At 43.6% G+C, this 22905-nt stretch overlaps 1 protein-coding gene across 1 annotated transcript in view; it reads left to right on the top strand.

Moving 5' to 3' along the window:
* Window positions 1–2512: 2512 nt before the first annotated feature.
* The window catches only part of LOC308530513 (uncharacterized protein C10orf67, mitochondrial), a 152272-nt gene continuing 131879 nt past the window's right edge, over window positions 2513–22905 (top strand). Inside the window, exons 1-4 of the mRNA XM_081107221.1 lie at window positions 2513–2661; window positions 16490–16610; window positions 20986–21129; window positions 21863–21937. Coding sequence (XP_080963347.1) covers window positions 2567–2661; window positions 16490–16610; window positions 20986–21129; window positions 21863–21937 — 435 coding nt within the window. The 5' untranslated portion in view covers window positions 2513–2566. The remainder of the gene's footprint in view (window positions 2662–16489; window positions 16611–20985; window positions 21130–21862; window positions 21938–22905) is intronic.

Below are 22905 nucleotides of genomic sequence, written 5' to 3'. Positions count from 1 at the left end.
CTCTCTCTCTCTCTCTCTCTCTCTCTCCCTCCCTCTCTCCCTGCACTTTCCCCCTCCTCTCCTTCCCTATCGCATGTTTTCCTTGTTTTCCTTGCTTTTCTTTCTTTCTCCTAAGCTCCAAAGGTCCTTCTTTTGCCTCTGTAACTTTTTTTCTGAGCCCACAAAGCACACTGGCTCACTGTTTCTACTTCTGTAAATAAACTTTTGCAAAACAACAAACAAAACAATCATCCTTATTACGTGGTCTCCTAGACACTGACATCTGACCTTCTTGATATACTATAGCAAGGTTTCAAACAAAGAGGTTTTGTTCAGTACCTGTTTTTGTGGGATGGTGTAGCTATGCAGTCCATACCAGTCAACAAACACCGCACAGCGCTGACCAATGACTCATGAAATCTACTGTGAGATCTCCCTGCTCAGTTTCAAAATATTCATTTAGCATTGCATGAGTAAAATAGCCAACAGCTTATCACAGTCTTTTCACTATCTTGGCATAATTCTAAACAGATCAGATTTTTAATTTTAACTTGGAATTTTACTCTTTAAGTTTAAAATTTTATCTGCATTGTGGTATAAAAAAAGCACTTAAGGAAAGACAATGCCTGGCTGGTGTGCTGAGTGGTTGAGCATAGACCTATGAACCAAGAAATCTCTGTTCGATTCCTGGTCAGGGCACATGCCTGGGGTTGGGGCTAGATCCCCATTAGGAGGCATGCAGGAGGCAGCCAGTCAATGATTCTCTTTCATCATGATCTCTCTCTCTCTCTCTCTCTCTCTCTCTCTCTCTCTCTCTCTCTCTCTTCCTTTCTCTCTGAAGTCAATAAAAATATACTTTTAAAAAAGAAAATAATGTATTATAGGTATATACATTTCCTTTTTAAAAATATGTTTTTTAAAAATATTTTTTAAAATTTATTTCCGAGAGGAAGGGAGAGGGTGAGAGAGAGAGAAACATCAATGATGAGAGAGAATTATTGATTGGCTGCCTCCTACATGCCCTCTACTGGGGATCCAGTCCACAGCCCGGGCATCAAACCAGAACTGAACCTGGGACACTTCAGGTCACAGGACAACACTCTGTCCACTGAGCCAAACCAGCTAGGGCTTAAATATACTTTCTGATTAAATAATAAAATGTTCTGAAGTAAACTTAGAAGTTAGATTTCAAAAATAAAAAACCTCTGGAGTAGAAGTAACTTCTCCTCTGTTCATCTCTTTAAAGGAAAATAATCCTTCAGAAAAGAGTATTTAGGCATTGGTTATGGTTTTTGTTTGCTATTTGTGGCTCTTTCTCTCTGTATGTAAATGTGAGTGGTGATGATTGCTACAATGATTTCCTTTACCTACTTTGGGCTTCTCATATCAAAATAACTTCTTTTTCACATAGTTATTATAAGGAAGAGAATAAAATACTTTGTTCTCCTATAGACAATATACTGAAATGGAAATGTAGTATACTTAGTTCTAAAACCAGGCAATGATATATTGATGATATTAGGATCGATGTCTCCTATTAACTGTCAGTGAGTGACACATAACTTAAAACAAAGATACTAGCTCCCCTGGTGTGGTTCAGTGATTGGGCTCCATCTATGAACCAGGTGGTCACAGTTGGATTCCGGTGGGGACACATGCCTGGGTTGTGGCTCAGTCCCCAGTGGAGCGTGCAGGAGTCAGCCAATCAACGATTCTCTCTCATCATTGATGTTTCTATCTCTCCCTCTCCCTTCCTCTCTGAAATCAATAAAAATAAATAAAAAATAAAACAAAGGCTGGACAATAGTTTTCCGTTTTAAAAATTTCTCTTATTGTAGAAACAGTAAAAAAAAAAAAAAAAAAATGAATTACACACCGCAGGGTACTGCTTAAAACCTAACACCTTAGTTCCAACCTTCATTTTTAGGAATGTAGGCCTATTTAATCTTTGCAAATAAATTTTTTGTCCACAGACACTTATGTCTGTGGTCAAGTGGCAAGTGTAGGCAATTCAGCAGACCTCCTGCTTCCTTCTTGTGCTGGCCTTGCTCTGAGAGCCCAGGGCTCGTTCTGGCTTGCGCATCCTTACTAGATGGGTGCACTGCATTCCACCCTCCCTGAGGGTGACCTTCAGCCTAGGGCAGAGCCCGGAAAGCAAGGGCCACGGAACTACAGGTGGAGAAAGACAGCAGGAATCCAACCGCCTCACTCCTAAGGGCGCGGGCCTCGCAGCAGGCAGCGCTCAGGCCTTGGGGGGAAGAGAAGGCAGGAGAGCTGGGGGAGGTGAGATTGCAGAGGCCAGCTCCTGGCGCTGTCTCAGCGCCGGCCTGGCTCCTGGGCGTCCAAGGAAGACAGCGCCTCGTTGGAAAGCCCTGAGTGTGGCGGGCAGTGGAAGTGGCACGGAGGCGACTCCAACGGCCGCCCAGCCGCACCCTGCACGCACCGCCGCGTCCCCAGCCCAACAATTCCCGAGCCCCTCGGTTCCCTAGGAGTCGCCATGGCAACGGACGCAGGTTCTGGACGCCCAGACCCACCGGCGGGACTCTCGCAGGAGGCGCACCACCGAGCGGCAGACTCCCAGGCCCCGATGGAGAACTGGGAGGACCCGTCCGAGAGCGAGAAGTGCTGGAGGAGCCTGGAAAACCTCGAGTTCGCGATTGAGCAATGCCAGCTCATCCCCAGGTGACGGCGCGGCTGCAGCGCCCCCGCGGCGCCGCCTTCCCTCCGCCGGTCCCGCCCGCCGCGCCGCCCGCGCTGCACGCCTTCGGGCTGTGTTTTGGTTTCTTAAATCTATTACTGTACACCAAGGGCGCGGGCTGTGGAGCCAGGCTGCCTGGCTTCAGCCCGGACGACCCTCTTACAGGGCCCTTGAGTTGGGCCGGTTACTTCTCTGTGCCTCGACCACGCCATGGGAACACCGCCGTGATGATGATCAATAGGGCCCGCTTTCTGGTTCCTGGCGAACATGTAATGAGTCCACCTGGTTAACGTGTTTAAAAGAGCACCATATACATAGCACCATCTGTTATTCTTTGATCCTTTTTATAGTTTTTATCCTTCACACTTCTTTGCCTCCTCTCCTCCAGTTTTGTTTATTTGGATAATGCAAAGCTGATGTTGCTGGGGAAAATACATATTTTTTTAAATCTTTAAAATTGGCAGGTGGCCAGCCATAGGTTAGCCTCTGTGGGAATACTTAAAGTTCTCTAAGACAAGGGCTACATGGTGCCAGATGGCCTAGCCCCTCTCACTAAAGGAGAGAGAGAGAGAGAGAGAGAGAGAGAGAGAGAGAGAGAGAGAGAGAACGCCACAGGTCAGTCTTCCCAGCTCAGCTGTATTAGTGGGTGCGCTTGTTAAGGTGAATCAGGCTACACACAGGACCTGGTTTATTGGTGGTTGCGAAAGGCACAAATAGGTGGCAGTGCGTGGTAAGCACCCTGGGCACACAGAGTCTAACCTGTTCCAGCTGTTTACTGACAGGAATGACTTCCCGCCCTGGACTCCCTGGCATTCTGTGGTGGGTAGTTCTCCCACAGAGGCACCGAATGGGCTCTGTGAACAGACGGACAATGCCAGGTGCTCAGTGAGTGCATGTTGCCTGAACAAAGGAACCACGGAGGCCCATGTTCATTTCTCTTCACTCACAGTGCTAGGAACACGGTGCTAGTGCCTGGTATGAGCGTGTGAGGGAGCTAGGCTCCAGTACTGACTGCAATCCTGGGATTAAGGCAGAGTTAGGCACTGGGAGACCGCAGTCTACCCGTGGACAAAAGACCTGCCTTTGTGAAGTTTACACTCCATTCAGGAAACCAATGGCAAACAAGCAAACTATATAATAATTAAGTTAGATAATAGTAGTAACTGCTAAAGAAGAAATAGCAGGAGAGAGCAGAGGGAATTGTGTGTAGGCTGTAACCTTAGATACGTGATCAAGGAAGATTTGGCTGAGATGAGAATGAGGTGAAGACTGCTGGCTTGAAAGGGAACCATGTGGCTATATTGGGACAGAGTGTTCCCGACAGAGTACAGGAAGTGGAAAGGAGTGGACCTGGTATTCCAGGACCATCAAGGAGGTCAGTGTGGCTGGAGCAGAGTGAGAGGGGAGAGCAGTGGAGATGAGGTCAGAGGTAAGAAGATGGTACCAGATTACTAGGTGTGGACCCTAGATTACTGAAAGGACTTCAGCTTTGACTTTGAATGAGATGATTCTGTTTTCAGTCGGGAGCTCTCTGTGTCCCCACCAGTTGCCGGTGGAAATGGGCTTCTTGTGATGTCAGGAGAAAAGGAATTTTCTGAGACTTGCACAGGACAATGGGTGGTATTTATTTGCATGGAATTAAATCCCTGAGTTTCCAAGGTCCCCTCTCCCTCCGTCCCACCATGGAAGAAGTCCAGTTGTGTCTTCAGCAGAGCGAGGATTAGAACTGTTGCCCAGAGTTTCTGTTCCATATTTGCACAGTCCAGTCTAGCATCAGGCTACCTGAGCTTGTGTTCCCAGCTATAGCCCATTCCATGTGGGGTTTCTAGGGCCACATGGCTATTGAGGGAACATGGGCAAGTGCAAGGAAACAGGAGCAAAGCCAGAGGAACAAGAGAGGGCCAAGAGAGAGCACATTTTTTTTTTGTCTGAGGAGTTTAACTTCCTCAAATTCCATGTGCCTGCAGTGGCTCCACCCCTTCTAGTCAGTTATCTTTGTTCCAGGCTAGACTGACAGGCAAGTATTTTCCCTACCTCACCCCAACTTTACTGCTTGTGTGTTCATCTTTCCTTTGTTGGACCCCTCTCCCCAGGGATCTGCAGGGCATGGAGCAGTGGTTTCCTGGGGAGTGCAAAGTTGCAGCTTCCTAGTAAAGCTGCCCTGATGGCCATGCTTATAATATCTGGCCCTTCTTTTGCTCCTTTCCTATCTAAACTAATAAAAGAGAAACATGCAAATTGGTGTCATTCCACTACACCCACCAGGCAATCAGAGCGACTATGCAAATTAACCCACCAAAGATGGCCGTTAATTTGCAGCAGAGAAGCCACGCCTCACTGCGACCACAGTGGACCAAAGGCCTGGGTCCCAGGTGCCGGAGGAAAACCGGTGCTGGCAGCCAGGGGAAAGAAGGCCTATTGCCCGAATATTTGTGCAACGAGCTTCTAGTCAATACTAACAAGCCAATTATAACAGTAACAATACAATGTGTTTTTTCAGTACCACCAAGCAATTCTCCAAATTCTCAGTGGACTCTGACTGGGTGTTCTACAGTTTAACTCATTTCTGACACTGCTACCTGGAGGTAGCATCAGATACCACAGGTTAGGGGCTCAGTCCCACAGGACTGCCTTTCTTCTTCGTCTTCAGATGCCAATTGCAAGTCCAGGTTGTCATCTATGCTTCTGACCTCCAGCTATAAATTGGAAGTTTCCAAAACCCCTTCCACAGGTTTGATTAACGTGCTAGAACAGCTCACATAAATCAGGAAACAAGTTTTCTTACTAGGTTATTTGCTTATTACAAAGAATATTAAAGGATACATATGAATAGCCAGATGAAAAGACACATAGGGTGAGGTCCAGAAGGTTCTCTGGCACAGGAGCTTCTGTCCCTGTAGAGTTTAAGATGTACAACCCTCTCTGCACATGGACACATTATTTTTTTTTAATTTTTCCAAAATATATTTATATTGATTTCAGAGAGGAAGGGAGAGGGAGAGATAGAAACATGAAAGATGAGAGAGATTCAATTGGCTGCCTCCTGCATGCCCCCTACTGGAGATTGAACCCACAATCTGGGCATGTGCCCTTGACCGAAATTGAACCTGGGACCCTTCTGTCCACAGGCCAATGCTCTAGTCTCTGAGTCAAACTGGTTAGGGCATGGATATGTTCTTGTTCATCAACCTGTAAGCTCTCTAAGCTCTCTAAACCCCGTACATTAGGGATTTTATGGACGCTTCATTATGTAGGCAAGATTTAGGAAATCATTCTCTTTTGGTGATTAATTCATCTTCTGTCTCCTTTCTGGAGGTGGGAGTGGGAGCGGGATTGAAAGGTCCAACCCTCTAATAGTGGCTGGTTCCTCTGATAATTGTCCCCATCCTTAAGGCCTTTCTAAAAGTCACCTCACTAACAGACTCAGATGTTGTTAAAAAGAGTTTGTTATGAATGACAAAAAAACCCCATTTGCCTTTTCCATACTGAAGCTATTTAGGAACTGAGGACCAAAGACCAAATATTATAACAAAATATGTCCCCATTGCTCTGTTGTTTAGGAAATTACAAGGGTTTTGGGAGCTGTGAGGCACAAAGACCAAAATATCTATTTATTTTAAATCACACTTTCACAGATGGGAGGTCATGAGGGGATTAGAGCAGAGGAATTACATAATCTGACTAATCTTTCATTTTTTTAAAAAAGCATATGTTTTGATTACTTTTAGAGAGAGAAGAAGGGAGAGAGAAACATTGATTGGCTGCCTCCTATAGGCTCCCTACAAGGGATCAAGCCCGCAACCCAGGCATGTGCCCTGACTGGGAATTGAACCGTGACTTCTCAGGCAGGACTCAATGCCCGATGCACAGCCACCAGGGTGATGTAACTAATCTTTCAGCAGGATTTCTCTGGTTGCTGTTTTGATTATAATGAGGATACGGGCTGAAATGGGAAAAATGGGATGCAGGAGAGGAAATAATAATATTTATTGACTCCTTTAGGATCTTGGCTGAACATCTTCCACTATCTATACCCCATAATAAAAGGCAGATTAACACGAGAAAAACAAGTTTAATAACATATATATTTCCTGTATTCATGGAAGATGCCTAGCAAAACTAAGTAATTCCCTGAAATAGCTAAAGCCACCACCTTAAATGCCATTTCCACACCTAATTTAGCACACCTAATGTTACCTAACCCAAGTTTGTGTGCCTGATGCTTCAAAAACCAAAACTCAGTGCAGCCCAGCTAAAGACAAAAGAAGATGTTATGGGGGTTGGGGGCAGCGGGGGAGTGGTGCGGGGGTGGTGGTGGGGTTGGTGGGGAGGCTAGAGGGGATCAGTGGGGGGAAAAGGAGGACATATGTAATACCTTCAACAATAAAGAATTATTTACAAAAAAGGAAAATAATCAATCTTATAACTCTAGCCAAAGGCCCAGATTAATGAATTAATGTAAACATAAAAGAAAAATTTCAACAGTTTGTTTCAGGGTCTAGCTTTGGCTCTCCCCTGTGGAATGCATGTTATCAATTAATGTATTGAATAATAATAATAATAGTAATGGATAGTAATAAAAATTTTAGAAGACTTAAAAAAAGGTGTAATGGGAGGTTAGCAGGGAGAGTGTAATACACTGAGGTTTGTCTTGCAGATTTAGGTCAGTGCCTTCTCCATTGATAAGGCCCCCTTCCTCTGATCTAGTTATTCTTCTCTTCCTGGTACAGAGGAGACCCTTAAACTGGAGATTTCCTTTATATATGTAAATTTCTCTTACAAAAGGGCAACCTCTGCTGTTTTCAGAGCTTCTCCTGTGTATGCAATTTCTCAAAATAATTAGCTAAAAAAAGGCATATTTTGGGTGCCATCCACTACTCTTCTAAAGTTCAAAAAAGAGGTCTAGACTGGCTATATCAACTTGGGAGTAATATCAACTTGGGAAGGGTCCTGGGTTCAATTTCTGTCAAGGACACATACCTGGGTTGTGGGCTCGATCCCCAGTAGGGGGTGTGCAGGAGGCAGCCAATAAATGATTTTCTCTCACCATTGATGTTTTTATCTCTCTCTCCCTTTCCCTTCCTCTCTGAAATAAATAAAAATAAGAAAAGGCCAAAACTCAGAACAACAAAGCGTGGAGTAAGGAACGATTTATTGATTGAGAAAGTGCCAACTGAGAACATGGGAGACTTAATAGTACCTCAACTCCATCTTGCTCATTGGACTGCGTTAAGGGCTTTTAAGGGGTTGGAGGAATACATATGCGGAAGTGCTGGTGGGGCAAGTTTTTTGTTAAAGGGGCGTCAGCACTGGATCTCCCTGCACAATGAACCCTTCACTTCGGAAAGGGTTCTGGTGTTCAGGTTCTGGTTTGTGCCTGGCCTTTCTTTTCGGGGAGAGGTTCCTGGTGCAGCAGCTGGAGGTCAAAGTTCTCTCCTCTGCACAAGCTTTGGTTTCGGTTGGTCTGTTGTCTCTGAAAAGTAACTCAGTCTCTTGTTAAACAGATAGGACCATTTTGAGCTGGTTCTGTGATTACACTGATGCCATTTTCTTTGACTCATTCATTAATGAGTATTTATTAGGCCAGAAGTTTCTAGGATTCCGTGAGAAGTGTCATGTCAGTCTATTAGTAAATATTCATTGATCTGTTTTCAATAATAAGCACATTAATTTTGTATCTAGTTTATTAAAAAATGATAATCATTATTTTTCCAAGACTGTATTTTATGCATAACAGCCAAGCTATTATTTAGAAATTAAATCATGAGATTATAAATAAAAACTGTGTAGGAAGCACTTACTAAATTTGTTGTGATGTGGGTTTTAATTCTAGGCAGCAGGGTTGTCATCTATAATTAGAGACATTAGGATTTAATGGGAAACTGAAAAATGACGCTTCATGTTTCACTTAGATTCTGAATGAGCCATATCTTTCTGAATCAATCATATAGTAAGTTAGGACTCAAGGGACCTTAGAGCTACAGATTTGTTCTCACTAGGTATGGAGATTAGGAACCTGTCACTCCAGGCTTATAATGTTAGATGACTTATTTACTCTCTTTGAGCCTCAGTTTCCTTATCTTCAAAACAAGAAAGTTAATATCTCTCTTAAATTGGGAGGATAAACTGCGGGGAAAATGTGTGCATTGATGTATATATCTTAACAAAGCATATTGAACAAGTTAAGTACTCAATAAATAGGCACTAATATTATTTTAGATGCTTGAGGAGGTATCTGTAAAATTTTTGGACTTAACTTTAAAATATTGTATTGTAGCATTATAGTATTATGGCACCAGAAGGAATAACTGAAAACATTGTTTCACATTTTAAAATCATATCCTGAAAATATTTGGGGAGTTTTTTGTACTTATATTGTTTTTAAGCTTTTTTGAGATGTCCTTCCTATCTAATAAAAGAGAAACATGGTAATTGGCATATGACCGCTACCCTTCCCATTGGCTAATCAGGGCGATATGCAAGTTAACTGCCAGCCAAGATGGCGCCCGGCAACCAGGCAGCTTGAAAGTAACATGAGGCTTGCTTGCTTCGGTGACAGAGACTCCAACGTTCCCCGCCTGCCGCTGCAGGCCTCTGAGCTGCAACTCTAAGCAACTATGTAACAAATATAGGAGCTAAACAAAACCCCAGAAACCGGCTTTAGTCCCAGGCTTCAGCCAGCAGAATCGAAACATTGTAAACAAAGGCCAGAAACCTACTTTCAGCAGCGGAGGCCTAAGTGCTGGAGCCAAGCCTCAAAGCTAAAGCTGGCCCAGAATAAAAAAAGAAAAAAGAAAAAAAGGAGCGGTTGACAGCTTCAGTCACCCCCAGCCTGAAAACAGCCCTCAGCCCCTCACCCAGACTGGCCAGGCACCCCAGTGGGGACCCCCACCCTGATCCAGGACACCCTTCAGGGCAAACCAGCCGGCACCCACCCATGCACCAGCCCTCTACCCTATATAGTAAAAGGGTAATATGCCTCCCAGCACCGGGATCAGCGGAGCTGAGAGGCCTTCCGGCACCGGGATCAGCATGACAGGGGGCAGTGCCCAAACCCCCTGATCACCCTGCGGCTCTGTGTGTGACAGGGGGTGGGGCCACAACCTCCTTATCCATCCTGCTCTGTTCGTGACAGGGGAAGGTGCCCAAACCTTCTGATCAGCCCTGCTCTGTGCCTGATAGGGGGGAGCTCCCCAACCCCCCTGATGGGCCCTGCTCTGTGAGTGACAGGGTACAGAGCCCCAACCCCCCTGATGGGCCCTGCTCTGTGAGTGACAGGGGGCAGTGCCCCAACCCCCTGATTGGCCCTGCTCTGTGCATGACAGGGGGTGGCGCCATAACCTCCCCATCAACCCTGCCTTGAGTGTGACAGGGGACGGTGCCCCAACCCCCCAATCGGCCCTACCCTGAGCGTGACTGGGGGTGGCATCGCAACCTCCTGATCCGCCCTGCTCTGTGCATGACAGGGGGTGGCGCCCCAACTCCCCAATTGGCCCTGCTCTGAGCCCGACCAGGGGCTGCACCTAGGGATTGGGCTTACCCTCTGCCACCGGGGAGCAGGCCTAAGCCAGCAGGACGTTATCTCCCGAGGGGTCCCAGACTGCGAGAGGGCACAGGCCAGGCTGAGGGACCTCCCCCTTCCCCCCCGAGTTCACAAATTTTTGTGCACCGGGCCTCTAGTAATTGATATATTAGATTATATATTTGTAACATTAACTACCCACATTTCATGTACCTACTGCCCACAACAGATTTTTTGCTTATAAAGAACAGGAAAGAAAGAACACACACATTCAAGCTTAATAAAAAATGAAGTTGAGTGAGTCCTCCTAGGGGCACAGCCACTTGAATCTCCATTTCCAGTGAATTTTCTTTCTCCTGAACTCATGCAAGTCCCCATGAGACTTGCACCCAGGGCAGCAATGGACAGCCACAACTCATCTGGGCTAGTCCCTGGAACCTGTCTCCAAAGCCCCCTTTTCCCTGACTTTCTAGTGAGTTGACAGCAGCCCCACCTTGGCTCACTTTTCCCCAGAACGTTTCTAGAGCCAAAGCCACCCCACCGAGGTGCTCTCTCCTTGCTGCTTCTATCCTAAGCCCTTCCTTGTTTCACTGTCCCCAACTTTAATAAACATACTGTCAAAAACAAACAAGTTGAATAGTAAAAAGGTGCTGTTTGGCACCGGGGAGGGTTGCATTCATAGGCAGGAAGGTGAATCACAGAGCTCTGTCAAAGGCACAGCACTTGGATAAAAAGAAGCAGGTAAAGCTGAGGTGGCTGTTTGTTAGTATACACATTGCCCAGTAGTGGTACCCCCGCCCATGTTTATTATAGTGATGTAGCAGCACTCAGGGTCCAGAGAGGAGGCAAAACCTCACCAGTATTTGAATACAGAATATTTCCTTTTCTGTACTAAACTTTAATGAGGATTTTTGACTAGTAAAAGTAAGTAAAGGGTGAGGGTGGACGGGAGGGGGTCAAAGGGGGAAGAAAGGGACATATGTAATACTTTCAACAATAAATAATTATTAAAAGTAATAAATATTTATTGGGGCTGAAGATAATAGAATTTACCTCATAGGTCTGGAATGAGAATAAAAGGCATGCAGACATGAGAATGTTTAGAGCAGTGTGCAGCATCGGATTCCAGTTTTATTGACTACTTTTTTTATGAAACTAATGAAACAGATGTACTTGAAGTTTATTTAGTGAAACTGGAGGATAGTCAAGATCAGATATTAAGTGAAAGAAGGCAGTTAGAATGGATCCCGTTTTTGAGTGTTTGTATATGTGCATGCACACGTACATGTACATATATATGTATACATGTAACTTGTTTTTCTTCTTGATCCTTTTAACATTTTTTCTTAAAAAAACTTTTTTTTAAAGACATGGAAGACACATCTCAGTGCAAGAACATGAGCACCTTCCAGCCCACCTTTTGTTGGGTGGTGAGGGCTTTTCTGGAGTCTTCCCTGAGCAGCAGGGCTCCAAGCTATAGTCATTTTGATGTGACATGGAAGGCAGTGCAGGCTGCTCCATCTAAAAATAGGCAGAAGGAGTAAACAAAAACAACAAAAAACAACAACAAATAAATAAATAAAAGTAAGATGGTAAAAGAAGACTTACGCAGTATTGTAGTTGCAAATGCAGAATGTAGTTGTGACCCCAAAAGGCTGAGATTAAGACCTCTTGAAAGAGTGTTACCAAGCAGAGGACCTAGCCCTGAGTGGGTCTGTCTACAGGGCTGGTAGTGTGTGGGTTCCTGACTTTGTGCAGAAAAAATTTCACAACGTGAGTCCAGGTGACTATGAGAGAAAGTTTATTAAAACTGGGGACAGCAAAACAAGGAATTGTTTAGCATGGAGCAAGCAACAGGAGAGTTTAGGCAGGGCTGCCCTGCCTCCCTGGGCAGTCTTAGGGACAGGTTCAGGGGATTAGCCTGGGATGAGCTGCCGCTGATCATTGTTCGCCTCTTTGCAAGTCTCGTGGGGATTCTCAGAGGGAGGAGATGTGTGCCTGTGAGGGAAGAAGAGAGGGAAGAGGGAATAGGGAAGGGCGTGGGCTGCTCCCCAGAGGGAGAGCACTTGCTGGGTACTTTGTCTTGAGGCTTTTATCTCTTTCCAGCTGGTGGGGATCTTATGGGAGGCCTTAGGGGAGGGTTTCAGCAGAATATTCATCCATTTTCTAGGTGTGTTTCTTCTGGATCGTGGTCTCCACTGATTGGTCAGTGTCCGGGCAGGGGGTGATTAGTCCTTGCAGCTGGTCCTGGTGTCACATGCCAGGTTTTGCTGCTTTTCTGGGCCTGGAGCTGAAATACAACTGAGGCCCAGATTCTCTCTCTAGGAAGGTGACCTTCTGTGTCTGCTATAAGTTGCTCTGCCAGTTTGTTCCTATAGTTTGAAAAAAAAATTAAAAACATATATACCTTCTGTATACATGGGCAATACCCAGGAAAACTAATTCCCGAAAATAGTCCAAGTCAACACCTTCAATTCCATTTACGGCTAAAGGCTAAAGAAGATGTTGGGGGAAGTGGGGAGCCAATTTTGGGAGGTAATTAGGTGTGGTTGTTATGCAGATTTGAGCCTGAGCCTTTTTTATTGGTGAGTTTCTAGATATTGAATCACCCTGTTCTACTTGGTACCTAGAGATACCCTTGCAGATGGAGATTGTCTTATAAATGCAAATGTCCCTTGCAAAAGGGCCACTTCTGCTCAGTTAGCAGAGCTCCCCCTGTGCCTGCTGTTTCTTAAAAACAACCAGCGCAAGATAATGCCCAAGAGTTATTATGCCCAAGAGTTATATTTTGGGGGCAGCACATTCTGTTCCCCTTCAGCATGGAAATGATTGGAGGCATTCCAGAGCCTCTCCTGGGTTCCAAACATTGTTTCCCTGACATCGCTGTCTACCAGTCACCCACGTGCCCCTTGGTAACAGGAAGCACTCACTCCAGTCCTTAGAGCGACCACTTTCTCTGCCTTTGGTTACATGTTTCTGGGAGGGAGCATTCTCCCCTTGAGAATGAAGACCTCCAAGCTAGCAGATCACAAAGATGTTGGGACAGAAAGCAACAATTCCAGGAGCAGGTTATGAGGTGTATTGGCAAGAGAAGTCACTTCCACTTCTGCTCTTTGATTCCTAGACCTATAATGTGGGTCCAGGAATCAACCTGCCACCAGGTGGCTGGGTACCCTCCCCCTCCTCCCCTCCCCTTCTCCCCCTCCCAGCGCACACACACACACCTCACTGGTTAATATTACCATATTGGGGACTTCGTAGGGACTCAGCACTGATCTTTGCTGTTGACTAATTAGACACTTAATGCTTGCCTCAGCCAGGCCTGCCTTGGAAAGGGGAAGACCATGTTGTTGAGCTCCATCCCTGACACCATAGACACTTTGTTTTGCAGAAGAAAAATGTCATCTCCTCACTGTGCACACAACTCTGGAGAATGGCTGTGGAAAGCACACCAGGGCTTTGCATTCTTGGCATGGCCAGAAAGAATGCGCAGACACACTCAGGGCCCAAGATTTCCTCTCCCAACAGCACTGTGTTATTGAGAAAAACACAGGCCCCTGCAATGAATTAAACCAAATCTAAAATACAGTTTTCTGTGGAAAAACACTAGAAATTTTCATTGACATTAAGAGGTACATTACTGATGCTCCCTCCCTGCCCAGATGATACTGTTGATGAGGTCTAGCATCAGTACGTATACAGGTGTCCCCCAAAATGTATACGTTCTACAACAGCTGATAGCTCAATTTTGAAAATGAAATGTATTTTAATAAACACTGCCTTTATAAGCATTCAAAATGTGTGTATACATATTTGAGGAATATATATATATATATATTTCTCACCTAAGGATATATTTTTATTGATTTTTACAGAGAGAGTTGAGTCAATAGCTAAACAAAGTTAACAGTCAAAATTATTTCCATCTTTTTATTTTTTATTTTTTTAATATATTTTATTGATTTTTTACAGAGAGGAAGGGAGAGGGATAGAGAGTTAGAAACATCGATCAGCTGCCTCCTGCACACCCCCTACTGGGGATGTGCCCGCAACCAAGGTACATGCCCTTGACCGGAATCGAACCTGGGACCCTTCAGTCCCCAGGCTGACGCTCTATCCACTGAGCCAAACCGGTTACAGCTATTTCCATCTTTTTAAAAACAACTCATCTATGCCTTGGCATTGCCCCACTGGCTGTACCCTCTAGATGACCGTGGCAGTTCTCGGCATCATTTCCACATGTGGCAATGTCCAGAGTCACACAGGAAACCTCTTCCCTCTTATCCCTGTGTAGGACAGAAGCGCAGACACCCTGTCTTCGGAGCTGGCACTGAAAGTCTGATAATTCTACTGGGCTTTTATTGATTTATTTTTTAGCTGACATTTTATTTTATTTTTTAATACATTTGTATTGATTTCAGAGAGGAAGGGAGAGGGAGAGAGATAGAAACATCAATGATGAGAGAGAATCATTGATTGGCTGCCTCCTGCATGCCCCACACTGGGGATCAAACCCACAACAAGATATGTGCCCTGACCAGAAATCAAAACCTGGCCTCCTGATTCATAAGCTGACGCTCAACTACTGAGCCACACTGGCAGGGCTAGCTGACATTTTAGAAACTGATAGCTGTGGTAAGTTTGATCAACCTCTAAAAGAGAGGTTGCATCCAGAATATTGGCCTTCTGGTTACTGTTTGAGATGCCTGTTGTTAAAGCTCTGTAGGATGAGTGTTCAAATACTTGCTCCTGCCCTGCTCAGATATTTTAAGAATTGAGTTTGAAAATTAAATACAGTACAGTTACATGATCATTGCAAAGAAGCAGCTCTCAAAGTTTTGGTTTCAGGACCTCTTTATGGTCTTATAAATTATTAGGGACCTCAAAGAGCCTTAATTTAGGTTCTCTCTATTCAGTAATCATATTACACATCTAAAAGGAGAAATTTATTTAAAATAATGATGTCAATTCTGTGTTAATATAAGTATTTTTAAAGGAAAACATGTATTTTTCAAAACAAGACTTTAATGAAACTGGTGTCACTTTTTTTTGAAACATTTTTGCAAGTCTTTTCAATATCTGGCTTAAGGAAAGATAGCTGAATCCTCATTCAGTCCGCCATGCAGTCACATAACCTGTAGCCTGGGAAACTCCACTCATCACTGTGAGAGAATGAAAGTGGAAGAAGCAAACAAAATCTTAATGTTTTTATGATAATAATTTTGACCTTGTGGATTCTCTGAGTGTCTTGGAGCCCCAGGGGTCCTCAAACCACAGAATCACTGTTTTACAGTATTTTCACTTGATATTCCTGTGCATAATTTATAATGGCTTCAAGTGGTAGCACACACAAAACAGTAGATGGTATACTAAAAGGGGGCTTATAAATCGAAATTGTTATCGGTGGAAGTGGAGTTCTTAGAGTGCCACAAATAAAATAATGTCCTGAGGCTGCCACAAGAGGATGGGGTTTCATGTAAAGCTCTACTGATGATGTGAAGTTAAGGGGGTTCCCCTTCAAGGTCCTATCTCAGCCCCTCTCACCATGGAGGAAGTCCAACTGTGTCTTTAGCAGGGCGGGAATAAAGGCCACTGCCCATAGTTTCTGCTCCATATTAAAGTCCAGTCCCGTGCAGCATCCTGTGGGTGGAGTCCGCATGGCCCTGGGTCATGTGGCTGCATAAGGCCACATGGCTATTGGGGAAGCATGGGTGAACACATGGGCAAGTGCAGGTCACAGAGCAAGCAAGAACAAGAACAAAGGCAAGAGAGAGAGAACTCTTTGTCTGGAGATTTTAACTAGTTTTTATGCACATCTGATGGGCTCCAGCCAATTCATTGTTCCTCAGGCTAGGCTGATAAACAAGCACCTTTTGGATCCCTTTCCCCAGTGACCTGCAGGGAGTGGACCGGGGTTCCCCTGGGGAGCGTGAAGTCGCAGCTTCCTGGTGAAGCTGCCCAGACGGCCATGCTTATAATGTCTAGCCTCCCCTTTGCTCTCTTCCTGTTATAAATATTAATAAATTAGCTAAGTATGATTATAACAATATCTCAGAAAATGGAAATGAGTTTCAGTGGAGCAAAATGCTACAGTCCAGAAAATTGGGTAATCCAGCAGAGTCTTGATGAAAACCTCAAATTATCAACAGATAATTCAGAGGTTTCCTCACTTTATCAACCCCTTTGAATCTTTAAAACATAATACGATTTACACAAAAATATACTCACTAATATATATTTTAAGAAAATATCTACTACATAAAATACATTTAATATTCTTTTTTTTTCAGACTTAACATATCAGATGATTTGAAAGTTGGCTTTTTCAGCACAGACCATGCTACTCAAACGGATTCCAGTGAAATTTTGCCATTAAAAGAGCTATGCTCATCTACACAAAAACTAGTGAAGGTAATCTAGATTAATTTGAAACTTCTGGGATGATTTTTAAAAGAATTCGTTGCCTTTAGGTCTCTTTCCTTGACAGAATTGAAATGATCAAAAATTTAAAAATATTAGCATCTTTTACAAACTGAGTTAGATGACAATTGTGCTTTTAAAAGTTTTCGATATGAACCACAACTTATATTTATGTCATATTCATGTTGTGCATATATTTTTATTGATTTCAGAGAGATGAAGGGAGAGAGAGATAGGAACATCAATGATGAGAGAGAATCACTTATCGGCTGCCTCCCTGGCATGTGCCTTTGACTGGAATCGAACCGGGGACCCTTCAGTCTACAGGCTATGCTCTACCCACTGAGCCAAACCAGCTAGGGCATGGGCATTTTAAAAACTATGTTTTCATTGATTTCAGAGAGGAAGAGATAAGGAGAGATAGAAGTATCAATGATGAGAGAGAATCATTGATCGGCTACCTCCTGCACACCCCACACTGGGGATTGGGCCTGCAATCCTGTCATATGCCCTGACCGAGAATCAAACCATGACCTCCTGGTTCATAGGTATCGATGCTCAACCACTAAGCCACGCTGGCCAGACATGTGGTGTAAATTCTTAAAAGTGGAATTTCTGAGTCAGAGGATGTATGCATTAGTCGTTGTAAGGATATTGCCAAACTGTCCTGCATAGAGATTGCACCTATTTGCACTCCCACTAGTAATTTCCGAGGCTGTCCCTTTTCCTATATAATGCCAATTTGTTGTCTTTTTTAATGCCTTCAGGAAAGTTTACAACTGTATTCTTTTGCAACTAGGGATGTCCAAACGACTAAGCTCTGATCAATAGAATTGAGATGGAAATGTTGTGTGGCAGCTTTTGGGCAACTTCTTAAAGACACAGTTCACATGCACTGTCTGCCACTTTACTTCTTCCTCCTTCTCCTGCCCACCCCCTTCCTTTTCATTCTCCAGCATCTTCGAGTTGTTGGTTGTGTTTTGGTTATATTGTATCTGAGTTTATAGTCTCTATGGGAGTCTGTGGTTCAGCAGCAGTTTGACTGACCACACCCGGACCCCTGTGCCTCCATTCTTCAGAACAAGTAGTCTATAAGGGCTGTTTGTTTGTTTTTTAACTTATTTCTTAATTAAATTTATTATTCAGGAGAGCACACCTGGGCTGATTTTTAAGACAAAATCATCTCGACTTGTTCCTGCAATTTAAGGAGTTTCTTAAGACTTCACTTGCTCTAGGATATATTTTTAATGATTCCTCAACATAGTACCCTTTATAATAGCTGTGGGGAATCTTTTTTCTGCCATGGACCATTTGGATATTTATAACATAATTTGCGGGTCATACAAAATTATCAACTTAAAAATTAGCCTGCTGTATTTGGTCAAGCATTTCATTAACTCACCCCTAATGCCTTGGCAGGGCCAGACCACATGCTGTATAAGTTGACAGCATGATATAAAGAGAAAGGAATACGAGTCTGTGTCTGTCCAAATCTGGGCCTCCCACTTACTGGCCACATAAAGTTAGACTAGTTAGTCACTTAACCTCTCGAAGCCTTGATATCCTCACCTGTAAAATGACACCTTGCACAGAGTATGAGGATACTTAAATGAGATTCTTCCCAAGATGCTAGTACCAGGTGTCAAATTCCAAAGTGAGTGTGAGTTAGGTCCCGTTTGTAGAGGTTACAAAGGAAGTGTTGCACATAAGATCAGTGACTCTTAGCTCTTGAATCAGATCAAGGGCAATAAAAAAGGGGATCAGGAGGTGAAGAGGAAGACTTGTTGAGGTGGTTTCCTAAGAAACCACTCTTGCTGTGACCTTTGTGGGGGAGAGGGTAACAGAGGTGATCTTCCTCAGCTGACAGCGAGTAAGACAGGCTTCAGTGGAACTTGAAGTGTTTGCTGCTATTGTGCTTGCTCCGTGTGTAAGGAGTTAAAGTGGGCTGTGACAAGAAGATGGCATGGCTAAGTTGCGATCAGTCTACACTTCAGAGTGGTTGAGGTGAGGGATGTGTGACTATTTTCCATGGACCATATGTGGTCTATGAGAGAGAGAGAGAGAGGGGGGGGGGTTAGCTAATGTGGGGTCATTCTGGGTCCTATCCAGAAGAGTGATATAGAAGGACAGAGGACACCCAATAGCAGGGAGAGGGGAAAGGAGAACTCCAGATTCATAGGAGCTGAAGAAGGAGTAGCAATGATCACCAGAGTAGAGAAGCGTTTGCTTAGGTCAACCTGCATCCACAGGAGAGAGGGTTCTGGCCTTGGGAATCTCTAGAGAAGCTATGTCAGTGCCCAAGGGAAGGAAAGTTAGTTCCCCCTACCTGCCAGTCCTGGTGACCTGCCAGCCACCCCACCAGGGAGGAGTAGCCCTGCTTCTTTATTCCATCTGCCTTGTCCATGTTGGAGACACAGCAGCTGAGTGTGGGAGGAGAGGTGAGGGAGAGCTCAAGAGTGAATCACACTCTTTTCCTTGAAGACAGGCAGCTGCCAATGACTGTCTTTAGCTTGGAGTACAGGGAGAAGCCTTCTCTATGAGTGAAGTTGAAGTGGTCATGTTAACTCATAGTGGTCATATCCCAAAAGCTACTTTGAGGCTGTGATTTGGGTGATGGTAGGACTTTCTATTCCTAAGGATGAACAAACAGTCATGGAATTGCCTAAAGTTTTCATTCAGGGACAGATGACCTAGGAATATATTTTAAATGGACTGTGGAAAACAAAAATACATTGTGTTTTGGTGATCACATATCATAATTAGCCCTAGCCAGTTTTGCCCAGTGGTAAGAGCATCATCCGCGCCCCCCCCCCCCCCTTCCCTCAGTCACATACCTGGGTTACAGGTTCAATCCCTGGTCCCATCAGGGCAGGAAGCAACCAATCGATGTTTCTCTTTGTGTGTCTCTCCTCTTTCCACTCTCTCTAAAAACGAAATCAATGGAAACAATATCCTTGGGTGTGGATTAACAATAAAAAACCCAAACAACACCACGAACAAAACCCAAATGGAAACTAATCAATATACTGGATATATATTTAAGTGGTTGGCTAGTGGATTCATAACAAATGTGGATTTTGCCCATCTTTTCTGATCCAAAAATCACATCTTGAGAATTATATCTTTGGGTTATGACAGAGGATTATTCTGATCCAAAAATCACATCTTGAGAATTATATCTTTGGGTTATGACAGAGGATTATTGCACTTTATTCTGTATGAGAGTAAATTACTAGTGTTACCTAGTGAGACAAGGAGGCCTTGGTTCTAGTCTTTTTATTTTTCTGTTAATCCTCACCCAAGGATGTTTTTCCATTGATTTTTTAGAGAGAGTGAAAGAGAAAGACAGAGAGAGAGAGAAACATGGATGTGAGGGAGACACATCGATTGGTTGCCTCCCACAAGCGCCCAGAACAGGACCAGAGCCAGGGATTGAGCCTGCAACTGAGGACCCTTCAGTTCACAGCTCTATCCACTGAGCAAAACTGGCTAGGGCGGTGCTAGTCTTCTTGAAGGAAAGATTTCAATCAAGGGACAAAGTAGAGAAAAGCAAGCATGAATTTACTGACCACAGCAACAAATATACTTAAGACAGTGAAAGAAGGAAGGGCATAGAAGAAGCTTCGGGAGAGCCTAGGCTGGGCTGCCTTGACTCGCTGGGAAAGTCTGAGAAAAGGGGGCCTTGGAGAGAGGTTCAGGGGGCTAGCGTGGGATGAGCTGCTGCTGCCCATTGCTCCCCTGATTTCAAGTCTTGTTGGGTCCCTTGGAGTTTAGGAGATACATGCCTGTAGGAGAAGGAGCGGGAGAAGGAATGGCACAGTGTTCCCCCTGAGAGAGAGCACATTGGGACCTTCATTTTCAGGGGTTTTAAAGGCTGAGCTTTTAGGGGAGGCCCTAGGGGTGGAGCAATAGAATATTCGTCAGCTTTATGCTGTTGTATCAGTAGGAAATTTATTCTCTTAATTTGTTTGTCCTTGGGTGTGGTTGGCAGATGGCACTTAATTGGGTTTCTGTTATTGAGTTTTCCTGAATAGGGTGATTTAACCCTCTGGTTGGGAAGAAGTATCCTTGGTTTAGGGAAGATAGGATTTACTAGGTGGCTGCAACCTGCTGTTTAATTATCTTAGTTTCCCTATTCCACTTGTCCCAGAATTTTTCTAGTCTCTTATTATGTTATAACACTAGGAACCTCTTCTCCCTTATTCCATTAGTAGATTAATTGGAATTCCCAATATAAAGAGTATTTGACAGATAATCTTAAAAGGCAGGACAATCCCCTGACCAGGTACCCAGGTTATATGCCCAGAACCAGGCATGGCGTCACAATCCTTTACTCCCTACAATAATTATGTTTTTCTATTTTTAGATTATTAGATCCCTTCAGGTAGATTTTGGGTTCCTGAAACAATTGCTTCAGTTGAAGTTTGAGGACCGTATTAAAGAGGAGTCTTTCAATCTCTTTGCTGTTCTACATGACAGGATCCTAACAGTCGAAAGACATTATCAACAGGTAGAATTTCTCTAATTTCCTTTGTGTGTTTTTTTGTTGTTGTTTGTTTCATTAGTGATGATATCTTTCATTGTTATCCTAATAGAGCTGGTTAAATTATTTGATTAATCAGAAAATAAGTAGTTTATGGATTAGTGACTCTAGATTTTTTTTACATGAGTTTGTCTCATTCAAAAAATAGAAGGAGCAAAAGAGGATATGAATTGATAATAGATTTTACTACTTTTAAAAAATATGTTTTTATTGATTTTTAGAGAGAGAGGAAGGGAGAGGGATAGATAGAAACATCATGAGATGAGACACATCATCATTCAGCTGCCTCCTGCATGCCCCCTACTGGGCGTAGAGTCTGCATCCCTGACATGTGCTCTGACAGGGAATCAAACCCATGACCTCTTGCTTCCTAGTTCAAGACTCAACTGCTGACCCATACTGGCTGGACAGATTTCACTACTTTTAAAAGCAGTTATAGGAAAACACGAAAAAGACTTTGACATGTAAAATGAAATAAAATCTTCAAATTATCCAGAGGTATGCTATTGCTTTTGGTTAAGTGTAAGTAAAAATGGAATGTGCTATAAGAGCTACAGCATAAAAGAAATACTAATAAAATGAAGTTCTTAAGAGACTGTGATGATTTGAATGATTTTATACTGAGCTCCTCCCTAGTAGGTGTAAGAGTTGTTTTTGGAAATACATAATGGTGCTCCCTGTACTTATTTCTGGTTTGCAGAATGAAGAATTAATAAGAAAATGTTGCCATCAGCAGTTGGCAGATGCCATAGCTGTAGTCCGAGGAATGTACAAGGTAGGTCTTAGGGTGGTCCTGGGCAAGACCAGCTTTATATCTTGGAAGTGCATATAGTGGGGCTCACTTTGACTTCCCAGTCTGAGTTATGTCAATGTAAAAAAGTTCAAACCTGTAGATAGTTTTTATAAGGGTTTATTTGAGCAAAACTGATGACATACACCAGGGAAGTAAGATCTCAAATACTCTGCAGCATAACAGTTTTTAAACTTCATTGCATTTATTGGAGGTGAGAAAAAGCAAGGTGGGGATTGGATTGCAGGATAGTTAACAAGATTATGTGCTTTCTTGAGGATAATTAAAGTTTACTTCAAAGGTGTGTTAACCTAAATGCACAGAAACAATGGACAGAGCTTGCTTAAGTTATAAAAGCCTGGGGCATGACTACCCGCTAAGACCTGCCCAGGTAGGAATTTATGATTAGATCACCCTGAGAGGTTACTTTCCGTGAAACCCCTTTTGTTGTCCAGTTTTTACCTTTGAAGATCTGTTTTCTCAATTTTCAGGCTCCTGAAGAGGGATTAGGCCTAAGATTGTTCATGTTCACATTAAATTTAACAAAACAACATTTTATGGTAGCAGGTAAAACTTTTCAGAGACTGGAGAATTCCAATCTGTTATCCAAAGTGCCTGGACAGGTGATGAGTAATCCAGATTGTGTGGTGAGCACGCAGCTGGACAGAAGCAGGTCAGATGGTCTTAAGAGAGAGTTCATTGGTCCATAGCAAATCCCAGTGAACAGTCTCTGACTCTCGATGGAGTAACTTTTCTAATGACAAGGACACTGTCTGCCAGACTGCTTCACGCCCCGACGTAATGGAAAAATAATAATTTTCAATGATCACTTTTTAGGTTTAGTAAAGACCTTGTACCTCTTATGGTAGTTATTAATCTTTTCTTTCATTTCAATAGGATTCTATAAAGAAACATTTATTTACAGAAAATTGTGCATTTCTCATAGCACAACA

This window comes from Myotis nattereri (assembly GCF_964212035.1).
Source record: "Myotis nattereri genome assembly, chromosome: 1".
NCBI classification, from domain to species: domain Eukaryota; kingdom Metazoa; phylum Chordata; class Mammalia; order Chiroptera; family Vespertilionidae; genus Myotis; species Myotis nattereri.
The sequence above is the reverse complement of the archived record's forward strand: the minus strand, read 5'-3'. Positions and strand labels throughout refer to the sequence as shown.